The sequence below is a fragment of the Heliangelus exortis genome, chromosome 1, assembly GCF_036169615.1.
Source record: "Heliangelus exortis chromosome 1, bHelExo1.hap1, whole genome shotgun sequence".
Classification (NCBI taxonomy): domain Eukaryota; kingdom Metazoa; phylum Chordata; class Aves; order Apodiformes; family Trochilidae; genus Heliangelus; species Heliangelus exortis.
The window spans coordinates 120,496,591-120,512,896 of NC_092422.1; the positions used below are offsets into that span (position 1 = coordinate 120,496,591).

Here is a 16,306-nt window from a genome sequence, read left to right on the forward strand (position 1 = left end):
TTCCTCTAGTGTCTGATTTCTTTTAAATTTCTCCCCATTCTCTGCTTTTTCTATCCCTTCATCTTTCTCAAATTCTTAGGCGTTAGGAGGAGTTAAAACCAGAACCCAGGAACATCTCTGCCATCTTGACCAGCATGCCCAGATAACTGAGACAAAAGTATGGTCAGCAGCCCCTGTGGCAGTTCTCTCATGAAGAGAACAAGGCCAAGCAAGAGGTTCTTTCATTCCCGAGTTCCCAGAGAGGTTCCACTGGGGAGTGTTCAGTCCTTTGGCTGGGGGTGGGAGTGGGGGTGAGGGAGGGCATTGGTGTTGCTGTCTGCTGTTATGCACAGCAGGAGTTTGCTGCCTGAGTGATTCTGTGCACTCTCTCACCTGTTTTAGGCAGCACCTGAATATGTGCAGCTAAAGAGAAAAGATGTTCTGCATGGGGCCACATGTAGCTGACTGAAAGACTCCTGCAAAATGTTCCAAGATCTTGCTAGTTGGGTGACTACTACACTGGCCAAATATTTTCTCCAGAGTGACATTCCCTGCCTCTGTCCTCCACATCCCACCCTATGGAAGTACCCAGAGAAATGTCACACAAAGAAAGGGTGCCGAAAGTCTTTATTTTTTGAAAACTTTCTATGTCAAATCCCAACACAGAAGAAAATGGTGTGGAGAAAAATCAGATCACATCGAAAGAGAGTTTCTCAGTTGGCAGAAATCGTGGATTTGATCCAGGAGACGTAATTGCAGACCTTGGTATAAACTCCGGGGTAGCCTTTCCGCGCACAGCCGATGCCCCAGGAAACAATGCCCTGGAGCTCCCCGTTGCAGACGACTGGACCGCCAGAATCCCCCTGTGTACATAAAGGAGATGGAGAGTCAGGGAATGGCACCAGCAGAAGTGGTGAGCCAGGGATCCCACTGACATTCCAGGGAGCTCCAGTGAGCTTTTTCTACAGACGAGTTCTACAAAGGTCATTTCTGATTACCACACGAGGCCTGATGCTATTGGACCTTACTTTGGCTCCACAAGGGCACCACAGGAAAGGATGGCTGAGCTGCCTGTTCTTGACAAGTGCAGGCTTTGGCAGATGCTGAGGATATGTGTGTCTTAAACGTTAATCTACACATTATTTCCATGGAGTTAGGCACACGTAAAACGCAGAGCAGTTCTCAGGCACATTCCTTCTCCAGGCCGCCTGGATCTTGGAATGCTATTTCATTTTTGGTGACTCCAGAACTAAGATTTCCATCCCAAGCTCTACAGTCATCGTGATTACCAATGACTCTGTGGTGCTGCTCTCCTCCCTTTTCAGTAACCGAAGGTACAGGAGGCAGCAGAGTCTGCTCATGGAGAATTAGGGCAGAGGTATTTGTTGTCTGCAAAAGCAGCCAATGTGACTGAGTGGAAAAATCATAGCCTGAGTCAATAAGCACCCTTGACCCCAAGTCTGCCCTGCTGTTCAAAAAGACAAGACTCAGAAATGCCAGCGCTGTGAGTATAGCAGATTCTGTGATATGATGGTCTCTCCTACTAGCAAAAGTCCGAAGAGAAGCATATGGAAGAGGTGAGGCCGATGTTTTACCTGGCAGGAGTCTTTCCCTCCCTCCAAGAATCCTACACATATCATGTTCTGGGTAATTTGCCCAGGGTAGGCTTTGGAGCACTCGCTTGAGGAGAGTACAGGAGCCTTCAGGCACTGCAAAGTGTCCGGATAGTTGTCTGCAAGAAAATAGAGAGAGATGGTTGATGACACCTGTGAGTTCATTTCAGAGCTCAAAGAAAAGCTTTCTCAGTAACTGAACATCTTCTTTTAGCAGTCATCATGTGTACTCCAAACTGTAATCACAGCATGGTTTCCTGCTGTTTCGATGGAGCAGATTCTACCCATGGCCCCACCACTACATCACAGCCACGCTCATTTCTCTGATACCTAGAAAATCATTAATAAGGTTGAGGTAAGAGCCACTCTTGTAGTACCTATTGTGGAGTGCTGGAGGACACCTGGGCCTTGGGAAAACCATCCTGTCCTCTGGTGCAGGTTTAGATGTTGTCAGTGGATTACACAGCAGTCACCATGCACACTGGTGAATGACACTGAATGACTTAAGGGGGTTCATGTCTGTAATACTCCACAAGAGGAAGGACCTTCTCAAGGCTTGCCTTCCAAGCTGTTAAATGATCACTGTCCTATACAGATTGGCCACTCCAGAAGCCCTGTCCCACAGCACTTCCCTGTGTTGCTTGGAGTCAGTTCTGAGGTGTCGGGGTGTTCCCTGTGCCCTCATGAATACTCACTGCCATTGCTGAGTGTGTTGCCCCAGCCAGAGATCAGACACGAGGCGCCTGCGGCCACACAGCTCTTGGGCAGGGGAACTGTTTGGACAGATCGGTTGAGCTGGGCTGGTTTGGCCAGCTTGATGAGCATAATGTCATTGTCCAGTGTGGCAGAGCTGAAGCCAGAGTGACGGATGATTTTGGCTGAACTGATCAACTGCTGTGTTGATTCTGTGAGTTCCAGGTTATGTTTCCCGAGCTGCACTTGGATGCGACTGGAAAAGAGAAGGAATGGCATGGAATTTCCTGCTACAGACTGTTTAGGACAACCCCCCCTGTCACTCTACAGACTCCCTTCAGCATTGCTAGGGTAGCAGCTGTTTCCATGCAGGTTATCTTTCTTGTCATGAAATAAGCCCTGGTGACCCACACTGAGACCTTACCCACTGCCAACAGACCTACTGGATTTCTATGGCTTTGTTTTCTTGAGCTGGGACAGGTTACATAATTTACAGGTTATGTAATTTGTTGCTAGACTATCACAATGTCAATTTGGACAGTGTTTTCATTCACAGAAACATTTGTAAATCTGCAAACCCCCTTAGGACGTCTCAGCCCAGCCTCCTGAATGAGCCACCCATGCCTTGGTTGTCTTCTGTGAGAATGGAGTCACTTCCATAGCTGGATCTCAGAGCTCACAAGTTGTGTTAAAAGTGAACTGGAGGCAAGAAATGCGTTAGAGAAGAATAAACTTTTTTCTACTCACGATTTGTAGCAGTGAGCAGCTGACAGGACCCACTGGCTGTTGATGAGGGAACCTCCACAGAAGTGATACCCAGAATTGAGGGACACCTGATAGGGAACAGCATTCTCTGCACAGGTGTAGCCTCCCACAATCTTGTCATCATCATCATCATCGTCATTAGCATTGGTGGGGAAGGCAACTGGGAGATAAAAAGTGGTACATGTCAACACCTGGCATAGGACATCTGATGTGTCCCTGTGGCTGACTGACTGAAGCCTCTGGCTTGTAGGCTCTACTTCTGTGTAACCTCGTGTCAGCAGTGCTCTGCAAGTCTAATGCAGGTTTTTCTGCTGCTCCTGAAAAGAAGGTGCTCAGGCTTAGATGGTCATCTCACATATCTGCATCTAAAGCACTGCCTCCTAGTCCCAGACTGAACTGAAGAACAAAGAATTGTTCTTGCTGCAATGGAGCAAAGGTGTGTTTGTTCCAGGATCCTGTCTGCAGCAGTGGTCAGTAGTGGACAGAGCATAAGTGCAAATCAAGTCTGCTGAGATATTTCCTTGGAACACTCCCCCTTGCTCCAAAAACTGACAGCAGCTTTGGGGCTTCCTAATGCAGGGGTGTTACCTTTCTACTTCCTTAAGAGAAAGAGACAGTCTTTTTTGAAGTCACATTTTGTGACTCAAGCTCTGATGAACAGACAGCAGTCTAAAGAAGATGCAGTGCTCTGCCTTAAGGCCTTTTGCAAGCTGAAACTCAACTTCTCTTTGCCACAACAGACTACCTTGCAAATTTACTCAGAAAATGATCTTCCTTATAGATTGCAAAACTGGAAGTAAGAAATCTACTCACCAGCCACCCCAACAAAGGTGATGAAGAGGATGTATTTCATCATCTTGCCGCAGCCTCAAGCCCTGACTGGTGGACTGGAAGTGTGAGCGGCTAGAAATACATTTTTTGAAATGGTCTTATCTTTAGTCCAAGGTCTCCTCCAGGTGGAAAGTACACAGTGGAAAATTTGAAGATCCAAACGTGTGCATTAACAGGCATTGGTAGAAAGTACAAATAACAGTTAATTATAAACCTTTCTAAGATAGAGAGCTATTTTTAATTATTATTATTCCCGAGGACAGCCTTCAGTTTTAAAATACATTTGGGGTTTGAAAATGTTTTGTTGTTTGTCTGTCTTGTTCTAATATGCAGCACCTGTTCATAGCAACTCCCCAATTCACTTGAGATTCCTCTGTACTGATGGTGTCATTCTTAAAACTGCATCTTTTTTCCAGAAGCTGAATATTGTAGGTAATGGACAGTAAAATGGTATGCATTTATTTTGGAAAACAAACCAAAAACTGAAAAAATCCACAAACCAAAACAACAACAAGAAAAAACTCAAACAACAATAACAAAAATTCCAAACTCCAAAATACCTCCTGAAAATGAAAATTTCCCCGTGTGGTTCTTAACGTTATTTCAGAAATTTCTTCTCCTTGACTAGGGGCAGGATGGGTGGGTGCATCTGTCATACAGAACTCAGTGTTTTACTAAATAAAATTATTCAAAATAATATCAGTGAGTAAAAAAGAAGTACTCTGTGCCCTGTGCCATGTCCCAAGTTTGAATTGGTTAAATGTGGGAATGTGCCATTTGTCTCTGATCTGTGCCATAGCTCTTATCTGGGGAGCTACAGGCCAGTCAGTCTCCCCTCTGTGCCTGGCAAGATCGTGAACCAGATCCCCCTGAAGGTTCTGCCAAGGCACGTGGGAAATGTGAAGGTGATTGGTAGCAGCCAGCTTGGCTTCACCAAGGGCAAATGGTGCTTGACAAACCTGAGCACAGACACCCGAGGGCGCAGGGGAGAGGATCTCAGTGGCCTGAATCCCTCGAGCCTGTGCACAGAGCAGCAGAGGCGTCACTGGTAGAGCATGAGGAAAGGAAATTGCACTGTACAGCTGCTTTCCAGGCAGCTGCATCCCAGCATCACCCCACACACTGCTCTGGAGGACAAGCTCAGCCGTGACAGATAAATAAACCACCTTGGGCCCCAGCTCCCAGGGAGGAACAGACTCTGAAGGAACTTGGGCTCCTCTCTGAAAGCAAGTGGGCAAAGGCTGAGGATGCTGAACACCTCCTGTCCTCTACATTATTTCTGTGCTCTCAATACTGAAAAGGGAGAGAAGGAACATTCATGGGAAAATGCAAGTGACTTATGCGTATCCTTCACACCTCATTCCTCCAGCTCTCAAGGACTTCACAAGGAAGAAACAGAACGCTCAGCATTCCTCTTCCTTGCACACACTCAGGCTCCCATGGAACCTCAGCACAGCTCTGTCCATGCAGCCCCTTCCTCTGCTTTCTCTCCCTCCACATCTCTGCAGGGTTTATACTTTCCTGTGACTGTGTGCACCATTGCCCAATGCTCCTAGACAGCCAATCCTATCTCACTTTTCGTGTCCTGCCCAGCCCCACTGTGTCTCATCTGCACTCACTGCTTCCTCTTCCCATATCTCTAGACAGCTACAAAAGGCAGGTCCCTGGAAGGACAGGGTTTTTCCCCCATGGTTCCCTGCTGGTTCTTGATGGCCTTGCTGGCCCCTGTGGGTAAGTGAACTCAACTCACTCCTGAGCCACTGTACCAATTCCACTCTGGCTGTCCCAGCTGCATGCCCAGTGGCTGGCAGTGCCTTCATTCCTCAAGCTTCCTGTGCTGAGCATGAGCAATGAAAGAGGAATCCCTGAAACTCTTCCCTGTCCTCTTCCTCCTCACCCTCGTCTCTACCAACCCATGGTGCCCACTTCATGTTCTTCCACTTCTTCCTTCTCCTCAACACTCCTCTTTTTCTCTTCCAGCATGGACTCTGGAACAGTCCCCAGACACAGTGGTACGACAAGACCAATCTGTAAGTCTGAGCTGTTCCCAGAAGAAATCCTCCAGCACAGTTATGTACTGGTACAAGATGCCATTGGGGAAGGACTCCAGGATGACCCTAGTAGGTTATGCTATTGGAGGTAGAAAAGCAAATATTGAAGAGGACTTCCGAAGCCATTTCAAGAGCACTGGGATACAAGGAGACAAAATGACCCTCTTGATAGATCATGCTTTTCTCAATGACTCTGGCACGTATTACTGTGCTGAAAATGATGCACAGTGGCTGAGCACAAATCTCCCTCTGCACAAAAGGGAACTGCTTTCCTCCTCCTTGGTGCTGCACAAGGCAGGATGGTGCCTTTCCACTCATTGCCTCTGCTTCTTATCCTTCCCTTTCACCTCAGATTCTGTGATTTTTTTCTTCCTGCTTTCCTTCACATGTGGCCTTCTCAAGCCCTGAGCATGACCCAACATAGCAGGCATGGCCTGTTTGAGAGCACCAACTGCTCGAATACCATGTGCTTTGCAAGGCTCCCAGTGCCCTGCACTGACACCTCCAGCTTTCCCCAGCAACAGGACAAGCAGCACTGGAGTAAGCAGAGGAGATTCCATGTTGCAGCTTGCAGGGTTTGGAGTCTGAGTGTGAGGGTGTCTGGAGAAAAGACTCAGCTGACAGGCACAGACACCAACACAAACACACATTCCTGAGCTCTCTTTCTCTTCCCTTCCTTTGGTGCCTCTTTGTGCATCCCTGTGCTGTGCACACACTCAGCACCCACACAGCCCCATGGTGTTCAAACGATAACTCTTATCTCCCATCTCTGCATACACACACACACTCATACAGAGAAGGAAGGCAGTGGAGCGTGGTACGTGCACCTCTTGTCTATCTGCAGGTGCCATTGAAAAAAATCACTTTTCAAAACAAGTTTCTACTGTATTTCAAACTGGTTTCTGTTGTGGTTTCTTCTCCTGTGTTTCCCCCTCAGAGAAACAGAACATGGTCCCACAGCTTACTGCTATCCTTATGCTACCCCCACCCATGCCAGAATCTTCAGCAGCTTCAAGACATAGTTGTCCAAGTGGGAGACTCTGTGACTGAATTGTTCACAAAAAGGGAAAAAATTCTTGATCATGTTCTGGTGTAAGTTACGCATGGGGAAGGATGCCACTCCGCACTTGATTTAGTTGCTTCAGTGTACTCAATCAGAAGGTGTTACAGAAGAAACTGAGAAGAATTTCAGAAACCAATTCCAGAGTAATGGGACTAAGGGCAACAGCTGTGAAGACAGATCATGTCCTAATCAATGACTCGGGAAGATATTTCTGTGCTGAGCAAGACTCACAGTAGCTCCAAAGCTGGAGCAGCATAGCTCCATGCAAATGGGAATGCACTCCCAGCACACACACAGCCCTGTATTTGACAGTACCTCATTTTCTCCTCCTGTCCTCCAGCTCTGACTACCAGTGGTATCATCTGTCTGTATCCTGCCTGGTCTCTAGTTTCTATCCTATTCTTTCTCATCTCTGAATACTGTGCTCAGTTTTTGGCCCCTCACTGTATCTCAGTGGTCAGGGCAAACCAAAAGCCAGAGAACAGAATTGCTCTGTTATCCACCTCCACCCTCCTAAGGGAAGGCCAAAAGGGAATAAAGAAAATAGACTTAAAGGTTGGAAGTTAAAACTAGAGCAGATAGTAATACATGGGATGAGGAACACATATTTACAAAACCATTGCAGATATAAGTGTCCTCAAGTCCTTTGTGGCAGGGCCTACTCAGAAAAAGGCTCCACTGCTCTTCCCAGCATCTGATGGACTGGGATTCTGCAGAGCACGTGGTGAGCTGATGACAAAGCAGGAGACTCTCTGAAAAACATCTGAATGCAGGGAATCAGGAAAGAAGAAGAGAGCAGCAAAGGGGAGACTTCCAGCCCTCTGGACTTTTATAGAGCATAGCAGGAAATGGGAGGCAATACAGAGCCCTTCCTTTTCTATCCCTGAGCTCCTACAGGGTCCTAAAACTCCTCTCTCTAGGTCCCCATAGTGGTACCATAATATTAGCTTGAGCCTCATCAAGCCATAACACACTACAAGAAAGGTGTGGAGGTGCTACAGCTACAGCAGGTGCTAAAGCTCAGGAAGAGTCCATAGCATAAGTCTTATGAGATGCAGCTGAGGAAACTGGGATATTTTAGTTTGGAGAAAAGGAGGTTCAGGGCAGACCTTATCTCTCCCTACAACTACATGGAAGGAGGTTGTGGCCAGGTGGGTATAGTTCTCTCCTCACAAGTAACAAGCCACAGAACAAGAGGAAATGGCCTCAAGATGGACCTCAAGAGGGAGGTTTATATTAGATATTAGAAAAAAAGCTTTACTGAAAATGTTGTCAGGTACTGGAATTGGCTGGGACAAGAGACCAACCCCCGCCCCTGCTACACCCTCCGTTCAGGGAGCTGTAGAGAGTGATGAGGTCTCCCCTGAGCCTCCTCTTCTCCAGGCTGAACAGCCCCAGCTCCCTCAGCCCTTCCTCACAGGACTTGTGCTGGATCCCTTCACAGCCTCCTTACTCTTCTCTGGACCTGCTCCAGCACCTCAATCTCCTTCCTGAACTGAGGGGCCCAGAACTGGACAAAGGACTCAAGCTGTGGCCTCACCAGCACTGAGTACAGAGGCAGAATCCCTTCCCTGGACGTGCTGGCCACGCTGTTCCTGATACAGGCCAGGATGCCATTGGCCTTCTTGGCCACCTGGGCACACTGCTGGCTCATGTTCAGCTTCTTCTCAATCCAGACTCCCAGGTCCCTTTCTGCCTGGCTGCTCTCAGCCACTCTGTGCCCAGCCTGGAGCTCCCCATGGGGTTGTTGTGGTCAAAGTGCAGGACCCGGCACTTGGCCTTGTTGAACCTCATCCCGTTGGAATCAGCCCAACTCTCCAGTCTGTCCAGGTCCCTCTGCAGAGCCCTCCTGCCTTCTGGCTGATCCACACTCCCCCCCAGCTGGGTGTCATCTGTGAATTTGCTGATGATGGACTCAATCCCCTCATCTAAGTCACCAGTGAAGATATAAAACAACTGGGCCCAGCACTGATCCCTGGGGGACACCACTGGTGAGCAGCCGCCAATTGGATCAGCACCATTCAGCACCACTGTCTGGGGGCCTCCAGCAGTTCCTAACCCAGCACAGAGTGCTCCTGTCTGAGCCCTGGGCTGACAGCTTTTTCAGGAGAATGCTGGGGCAGACGGTGTCAAAGGTTTTGCTGAAGTCCAGGTAGACTCCATCCACAGCCTTCCACTCATCCACGAGGCGGTAACACAATCACAAAAGGAGATCAGGTTGGTCAGACAGGACCTGCCCTTCATAACCCCGTGCTGGCTTTGTCTAATTTCTTGTCCATCCTGTGGGTGCTGTGTGATTGCACTGAGGATGATCTGCTCCATAGCCCTGCCAGGCACTGAGGTCAGGCTGACGGGCCTGTAGCTTCCCGGGTCCTCCTTCCGGCCCTTTTTGTGGATTGGAGTGACATTTGCCAACTTCCAATCATCTGGGATGTCCCCGGTGAGCCAGGACTGTTGCTAGATGATAGAGGCTTGGCGAGCTCTTCTGCCAACTACCTCATCACCTTTGGGTGGATCCCATCAGTCCCATAGACTTGTGGGGATCCAAGCAGTTCAATAGGTCCCGGACTGTTTCCTTTTGGATCATGGAGGGGCTGTTCAGACTCTTGTCTCTTTCTACAAGCTCCAGAAGCCAGCTGTCCTCAGGACAACCTGTCTTAGTGTTGAAAAATGAGGCAAAGAATGATTAAAAAATACCAGGGCCTTTCTTCATCTTTGATAACTATATTCCTGCCCATGTCCAGTAAAGAATGGAGGTTTTCCCTGCCCCTCCTTTTGCTACAGATGTATCTGTAGAAGGACTTTTTGTTATCCTTCACAGAGGTGGCGAGATTCAGTTCAAGTTGTGCCTTTGTCTCTCTAATTTTCTGTCTACACAGCCTAATTACATTCCTAAATTCTTCCTGAGTAGTTAACCCTTTTTTCCATAATTGGTAGGCTCTCTTCTTCACCCTAATTTCTGTCAAAATCTCCCTGTTCAGCCAGACCGGTCGTCTTCCCCGCCGGCTCGCCTTTTGGCACACCGAGACAGCTGCTCCTGTGCTTTCAAAACTTGCTTCTTGAAGTACGTCCGTCCCTCCTGGACCCCTTTGTTTTCCAGGGCTGTTTCCCAGGGTATACACTGAGTCAGTCTTCTGAAGAGGCCAAAATCTGCCCTCTGGAAGTCCAACATAGATGTTTTATTGAGGGCCCTCCTTGCATCCCTGAGTATTGAAAACTCTATCATTTCATGGTCGCTACCTTTCCTCTAGTGTCTGATTTCTTTTAAATTTCTCCCCAGTCTCTGCTTTTTCTATCCCTTCATCTTTCTCAAATTCTTAGGCATTAGGAGGAGTTAAAACCAGAACCCAGGAACATCTCTGCCATCTTGACCAGCATGCCCAGATAACTGAGACAAAAGTATGGTCAGCAGCCCCAGTGGCAGTTCTCTCATGAAGAGAACAAGGCCAAGCAAGAGGTTCTTTCATTCCCGAGTTCCCAGGGAGGTTCCACTGGGGAGTGTTCAGTCCTTTGGCTGGGGGTGGCAGTGGGGGAGATGGAGGGCATTGGTGTTGCTGTCTGCTGTTATGCACAGCAGGAGTTTGCTGCCTGAGTGATTCTGTGCACTCTCTCACCTGTTTTAGGCAGCACCTGAATATGTGCAGCTAAAGAGAAAAGATGTTCTGCATGGGGCCACATGTAGCTGACTGAAAGACTCCTGCAAAATGTTCCAAGACCTTGCTAGTTGGGTGACTCTACTACACTGGCCAAATATTTTCTCCAAAGTGACATTCCCTGCCTCTGTCCTCCACATCCCACCCTATGGAAGTACCCAGAGAAATGTCACACAAAGAAAGGGTGCCGAAAGTCTTTATTTTTTGAAAACTTTCTATGTCAAATCCCAACACAGAAGAAAATGGTGTGGAGAAAAATCAGATCACATCGAAAGAGAGTTTCTCAGTTGGCAGAAATCGTGGATTTGATCCAGGAGACGTAATTGCAGACCTTGGTATAAACTCCGGGGTAGCCTTTCCACGCACAGCCGATGCCCCAGGAAACAATGCCCTGGAGCTCCCCGTTGCAGACGACTGGACCGCCAGAATCCCCCTGTGTACATAAAGGAGATGGAGAGTCAGGGAATGGCACCAGCAGAAGTGGTGAGCCAGGGATCCCAGAAACCACTGACATTCCAGGGAGCTCCAGTGAGCTTTTTCTACAGACGAGTTCTACAAAGGTCATTTCTGATTACCACACGAGGCCTGATGCTATTGGACCTTACTTTGGCTCCACAAGGGCACCACAGGAAAGGATGGCTGAGCTGCCTGTTCTTGACAAGTGCAGGCTTTGGCAGATGCTGAGGATATGTGTGTCTTAAACGTTATTCTACACATTATTTCCATGGAGTTAGGCACACGTAAAACGCAGAGCAGTTCTCAGGCACATTCCTTCTCCAGGCCGCCTGGATCTTGGAATGCTGGCTATTTCATTTTTGGTGACTCCAGAACTAAGATTTCCATCCCAAGCTCTACAGTCATCGTGATTACCAATGACTCTGTGGTGCTGCTCTCCTCCCTTTTCAATAACCGAAGGTACAGGAGGCAGCAGAGTCTGCTCGTGGAGAATTAGGGCAGAGGTATTTGTTGTCTGCAAAAGCAGCCAATGTGACTGAGTGGAAAAATCATAGCCTGAGTCAATAAGCACCCTTGACCCCAAGTCTGCCCTGCTGTTCAAAAAGACAAGACTCAGAAATGCCAGCGCTGTGAGTATAGCAGATTCTGTGATATGATGGTCTCTCCTACTAGCAAAAGTCCGAAGAGAAGCATATGGAAGAGGTGAGGCCGATGTTTTACCTGGCAGGAGTCTTTCCCTCCCTCCAAGAATCCTACACATATCATGTTCTGGGTAATTTGCCCAGGGTAGGCTTTGGAGCATTCGCTTGAGGAGAGTACAGGAGCCTTCAGGCACTGCAAAGTGTCCGGATAGTTGTCTGCAAGAAAATAGAGAGAGATGGTTGATGACACCTGTGAGTTCATTTCAGAGCTCAAAGAAAAGCTTTCTTAGCAACTGAACATCTTCTTTTAGCAGTCATCATGTGTAGTCCAAACTGTAATCACAGCATGGTTTCCTGCTGTTTCGATGGAACAGATTCTACCCATGGCCCCACCACTACATCACAGCCACGCTCATTTTTCTGATACCTAGAAAATCATTAATAAGGTTGAGGTAAGAGCCACTCTTGTAGTACCTATTGTGGAGTGCTGGAGGACACCTGGGCCTTGGGAAAACCATCCTGTCCTCTGGTGCAGGTTTAGATGTTGTCAGTGGATTACACAGCAGTCACCATGCACACTGGTGAATGACACTGAATGACTTAAGGGGGTTCATGTCTGTAATACTCCACAAGAGGAAGGACCTTCTCAAGGCTTGCCTTCCAAGCTGTTAAATGATCACTGTCCTATACAGATTGGCCACTCCAGAAGCCCTGTCCCACAGCACTTCCCTGTGCTGCTTGGAGTCAGTTCTGAGGTGTCGGGGTGTTCCCTGTGCCCTCATGAATACTCACTGCCATTGCTGAGTGTGTTGCCCCAGCCAGAGATCAGACACGAGGCGCCTGCGGCCACACAGCTCTTGGGCAGGGGAACTGTTTGGACAGATCGGTTGAGCTGGGCTGGTTTGGCAAGCTTGATGAGCATAATGTCATTGTCCAGTGTGGCAGAGCTGAAGCCAGAGTGACGGATGATTTTGGCTGAACTGATCAACTGCTGTGACGATTCTGTGAGTTTCAGGTTATGTTTCCCGAGCTGCACTTGGATGCGACTGGAAAAGAGAAGGAATGGTATGGAATTTCCTGCTACAGACTGTTTAGGACAAACCCCCCTGTCACTCTACAGACTCCCTTCAGCATTGCTAGGGTAGCAGCTGTTTCCATGCAGGTTATCTTTCTTGTCATGAAATAAGCCCTGGTGACCCACACTGAGACCTTACCCACTGCCAACAGACCTGCTGGATTTCTATGGCTTTGTTTTCTTGAGCTGGGACAGGTTACATAATTTACAGGTTATGTAATTTGTTGCTAGACTATCACAATGTCATTTTGGAAAGTGCTCTGCATTCACAGAAACATTTGTAAATCTGCAAACCCCATTAGGACGTCTCAGCCCAGCCTCCTGAATGAGCCACCCATGCCTTGGTTGTCTTCTGTGAGAATGGAGTCACTTCCATAGCTGGATCTCAGAGCTCACAATTTGTGTTAAAAGTGAACTGGAGGCAAGAAATGCGTTAGAGAAGAATAAACTTTTTTCTACTCACGATTTGTAGCAGTGAGCAGCTGACAGGACCCACTGGCTGTTGATGAGGGAACCTCCACAGAAGTGATACCCAGAATTGAGGGACACCTGATAGGGAACAGCATTCTCTGCACAGGTGTAGCCTCCCACAATCTTGTCATCATCATCATCATCGTCATTAGCATTGGTGGGGAAGGCAACTGGGAGATAAAAAGTGGTACATGTCAACACCTGGCATAGGACATCTGATGTGTCCCTGTGGCTGACTGACTGAAGCCTCTGGCTTGTAGGCTCTACTTCTGTGTAACCTCGTGTCAGCAGTGCTCTGCAAGTCTAATGCAGGTTTTTCTGCTGCTCCTGAAAAGAAGGTGCTCAGGCTTAGATGGTCATCTCACATATCTGCATCTAAAGCACTGCCTCCTAGTCCCAGACTGAACTGAAGAACAAAGAATTGTTCTTGCTGCAATGGAGCAAAGGTGTGTTTGTTCCAGGATCCTGTCTGCAGCAGTGGTCAGTAGTGGACAGAGCATAAGTGCAAATCAAGTCTGCTGAGATATTTCCTTGGAACACTCCCCCTTGCTCCAAAAACTGACAGCAGCTTTGGGGCTTCCAGATGCAGGGGTGTTACCTTTCTACTTCCTTAAGAGAAAGAGACAGTCTTTTTTGAAGTCACATTTTGTGACTCAAGCTCTGATGAACAGACAGCAGTCTAAAGAAGATGCAGTGCTCTGCCTTAAGGCCTTTTGCAAGCTGAAACTCAACTTCTCTTTGCCACAACAGACTACCTTGCAAATTTGCTCAGAAATGATCTTCCTTATAGATTGCAAAACTGGAAGTAAGAAATCTACTCACCAGCCACCCCAACAAAGGTGATGAAGAGGATGTATTTCATCATCTTGCCGCAGCCTCAAGCCCTGACTGGTGGACTGGAAGTGTGAGCGGCTAGAAATACATTTTTTGAAATGGTCTTATCTTTAGTCCAAGGTCTCCTCCAGGTGGAAAGTACACAGTGGAAAATTTGAAGATCCAAACGTGTGCATTAACAGGCATTGGTAGAAAGTACAAATAACAGTTAATTATAAACCTTTCTAAGATAGAGAGCTATTTTAAATTATTATTATTCCTGAGGACAGCCTTCAGTTTTAAAATACATTTGGGGTTTGAAAATGTTTTGTTGTTTGTCTGTCTTGTTCTAATATGCAGCACCTGTTCATAGCAACTCCCCAATTCACTTGAGATTCCTCTGTACTGATGGTGTCATTCTTAAAACTGCATCTTTTTTCCAGAAGCTGAATATTGTAGGTAATGGACAGTAAAATGGTATGCATTTATTTTGGAAAACAAACCAAAAACTGAAAAAATCCACAAACCAAAACAACAACAAGAAAAAACTCAAACAACAATAACAAAAATCCCAAACTCCAAAATACCTCCTGAAAATGAAAATTTCCCCGTGTGGTTCTTAACGTTATTTCAGAAATTTCTTCTCCTTGACTAGGGGCAGGATGGGTGGGTGCATCTGTCATACAGAACTCAGTGTTTTACTAAATAAAATTATTCAAAATAATATCAGTGAGTAAAAAAGAAGTACTCTGTGCCCTGTGCCGTGTCCCAAGTTTGAATTGGTCAAATGTGGGAATGTGCCATTTGCCTCTGATCTGTGCCATAGCTCTTATCTGGGGAGCTACAGGCCAGTCAGTCTCCCCTCTGTGCCTGGCAAGATCGTGAACCAGATCCCCCTGAAGGTTCTGCCAAGGCACGTGGGAAATGTGAAGGTGGTTGGTAGCAGCCAGCTTGGCTTCACCAAGGGCAAATGGTGCTTGACAAACCTGAGCACAGACACCCGAGGGCGCAGGGGAGAGGATCTCAGTGGCCTGAATCCCTCGAGCCTGTGCACAGAGCAGCAGAGGCGTCACTGGTAGAGCATGAGGTAAGGAAATTGCACTGTACAGCTGCTTTCCAGGCAGCTGCATCCCAGCATCACCCCACACACTGCTCTGGAGGACAAGCTCAGCCGTGACAGATAAATAAACCACCTTGGGCCCCAGCTCCCAGGGAGGAACAGACTCTGAAGGAACTTGGGCTCCTCTCTGAAAGCAAGTGGGCAAAGGCTGAGGATGCTGAACACCTCCTGTCCTCTACATTATTTCTGTGCTCTCAATACTGAAAAGGGAGAGTGGGAACATTCATGGGAAAATGCAAGTGACTTATGCGTATCCTTCACACCTCATTCCTCCAGCTCTCAAGGACTTCACAAGGAAGAAACAGAACACTCAGCATTCCTCTTCCTTGCACACACTCAGGCTCCCATGGAACCTCAGCACAGCTCTGTCCATGCAGCCCCTTTCTCTGCTTTCTCTCCCTCCACATCTCTGCAGGGTTTATACTTTCCTGTGACTGTGTGCACCATTGCCCAATGCTCCTAGACAGACAGCCAATCCTATCTCACTTTTCGTGTCCTGCCCAGCCCCACTGTGTCTCATCTGCACTCACTGCTTCCTCTTCCCATATCTCTAGACAGCTACAAAAGGCAGGTCCCTGGAAGGACAGGGTTTTTCCCCCATGGTTCCCTGCTGGTTCTTGATGGCCTTGCTGGCCCCTGTGGGTAAGTGAACTCAACTCACTCCTGAGCCACTGTACCAATTCCACTCTGGCTGTCCCAGCTGCATGCCCAGTGGCTGGCAGTGCCTTCATTCCTCAAGCTTCCTGTGCTGAGCATGAGCAATGAAAGAGGAATCCCTGAAACTCTTCCCTGTCCTCTTCCTCCTCACCCTCGTCTCTACCAACCCATGGTGCCTACTTCAGGTTCTTCCACTTCTTCCTTCTCAACACTCCTCCTTTTCTATTCCAGCATGGACTCTGGAGCAGTCCCCAGACACAGTGGTACGACAAGACCAATCTGTAAGTCTGAGCTGTTCCCAGAAGAAATCCTCGAGCACAACTATGTACTGGTACAAGATGCCATTGGGGAAGGACTCCAGGATGACCCTAGTAGGTTATGCTATTGGAGGTAGAAAAGCAAATATTGAAGAGGACTTCCGAAGC

The 16,306-nt window shown here is 47.8% G+C and overlaps 2 protein-coding genes across 2 annotated transcripts; both read right to left on the reverse strand.

Moving 5' to 3' along the window:
* Positions 1-589: 589 nt before the first annotated feature.
* Positions 590-3,998, reverse strand: LOC139804903 (trypsin I-P1-like). The gene is made up of 5 exons (XM_071762698.1): positions 3,864-3,998; positions 3,033-3,210; positions 2,288-2,541; positions 1,575-1,711; positions 590-842 (listed from the first exon to the last, which is right to left on the reverse strand). The coding sequence occupies exons 1-5, from the start codon at positions 3,904-3,906 to the stop codon at positions 693-695; spliced, it is 762 nt and encodes a 253-aa protein (XP_071618799.1). The 5' UTR covers positions 3,907-3,998; the 3' UTR covers positions 590-692.
* Positions 3,999-10,828: 6,830 nt separating this feature from the next.
* On the reverse strand, positions 10,829-14,257 carry LOC139804910 (trypsin I-P1-like). The gene is made up of 5 exons (XM_071762708.1): positions 14,114-14,257; positions 13,284-13,461; positions 12,538-12,791; positions 11,825-11,961; positions 10,829-11,081 (listed from the first exon to the last, which is right to left on the reverse strand). The coding sequence occupies exons 1-5, from the start codon at positions 14,154-14,156 to the stop codon at positions 10,932-10,934; spliced, it is 762 nt and encodes a 253-aa protein (XP_071618809.1). The 5' UTR covers positions 14,157-14,257; the 3' UTR covers positions 10,829-10,931.
* Between the last annotated feature and the right edge of the window lie 2,049 nt (positions 14,258-16,306).

Coding starts and splice junctions, on each gene's coding strand:
- LOC139804910 (XM_071762708.1), bottom strand. CDS start 14,156: ATGATGAAATACATCCTCTTCATCACCTTTGTTGGGGTGGCTG. Junction 13,462..14,113: donor CACCTTTGTTGGGGTGGCTG/GTGAGTAGATTT, acceptor TTTATCTCCCAG/TTGCCTTCCCCACCAATGCT. Junction 12,792..13,283: donor GCTGCTCACTGCTACAAATC/GTGAGTAGAAAA, acceptor TCTCTTTTCCAG/TCGCATCCAAGTGCAGCTCG.
- LOC139804903 (XM_071762698.1), bottom strand. CDS start 3,906: ATGATGAAATACATCCTCTTCATCACCTTTGTTGGGGTGGCTG. Junction 1,712..2,287: donor CAACACACTCAGCAATGGCA/GTGAGTATTCAT, acceptor ATTTTCTTGCAG/ACAACTATCCGGACACTTTG. Junction 843..1,574: donor GAGGGAAAGACTCCTGCCAG/GTAAAACATCGG, acceptor TTATGTACACAG/GGGGATTCTGGCGGTCCAGT.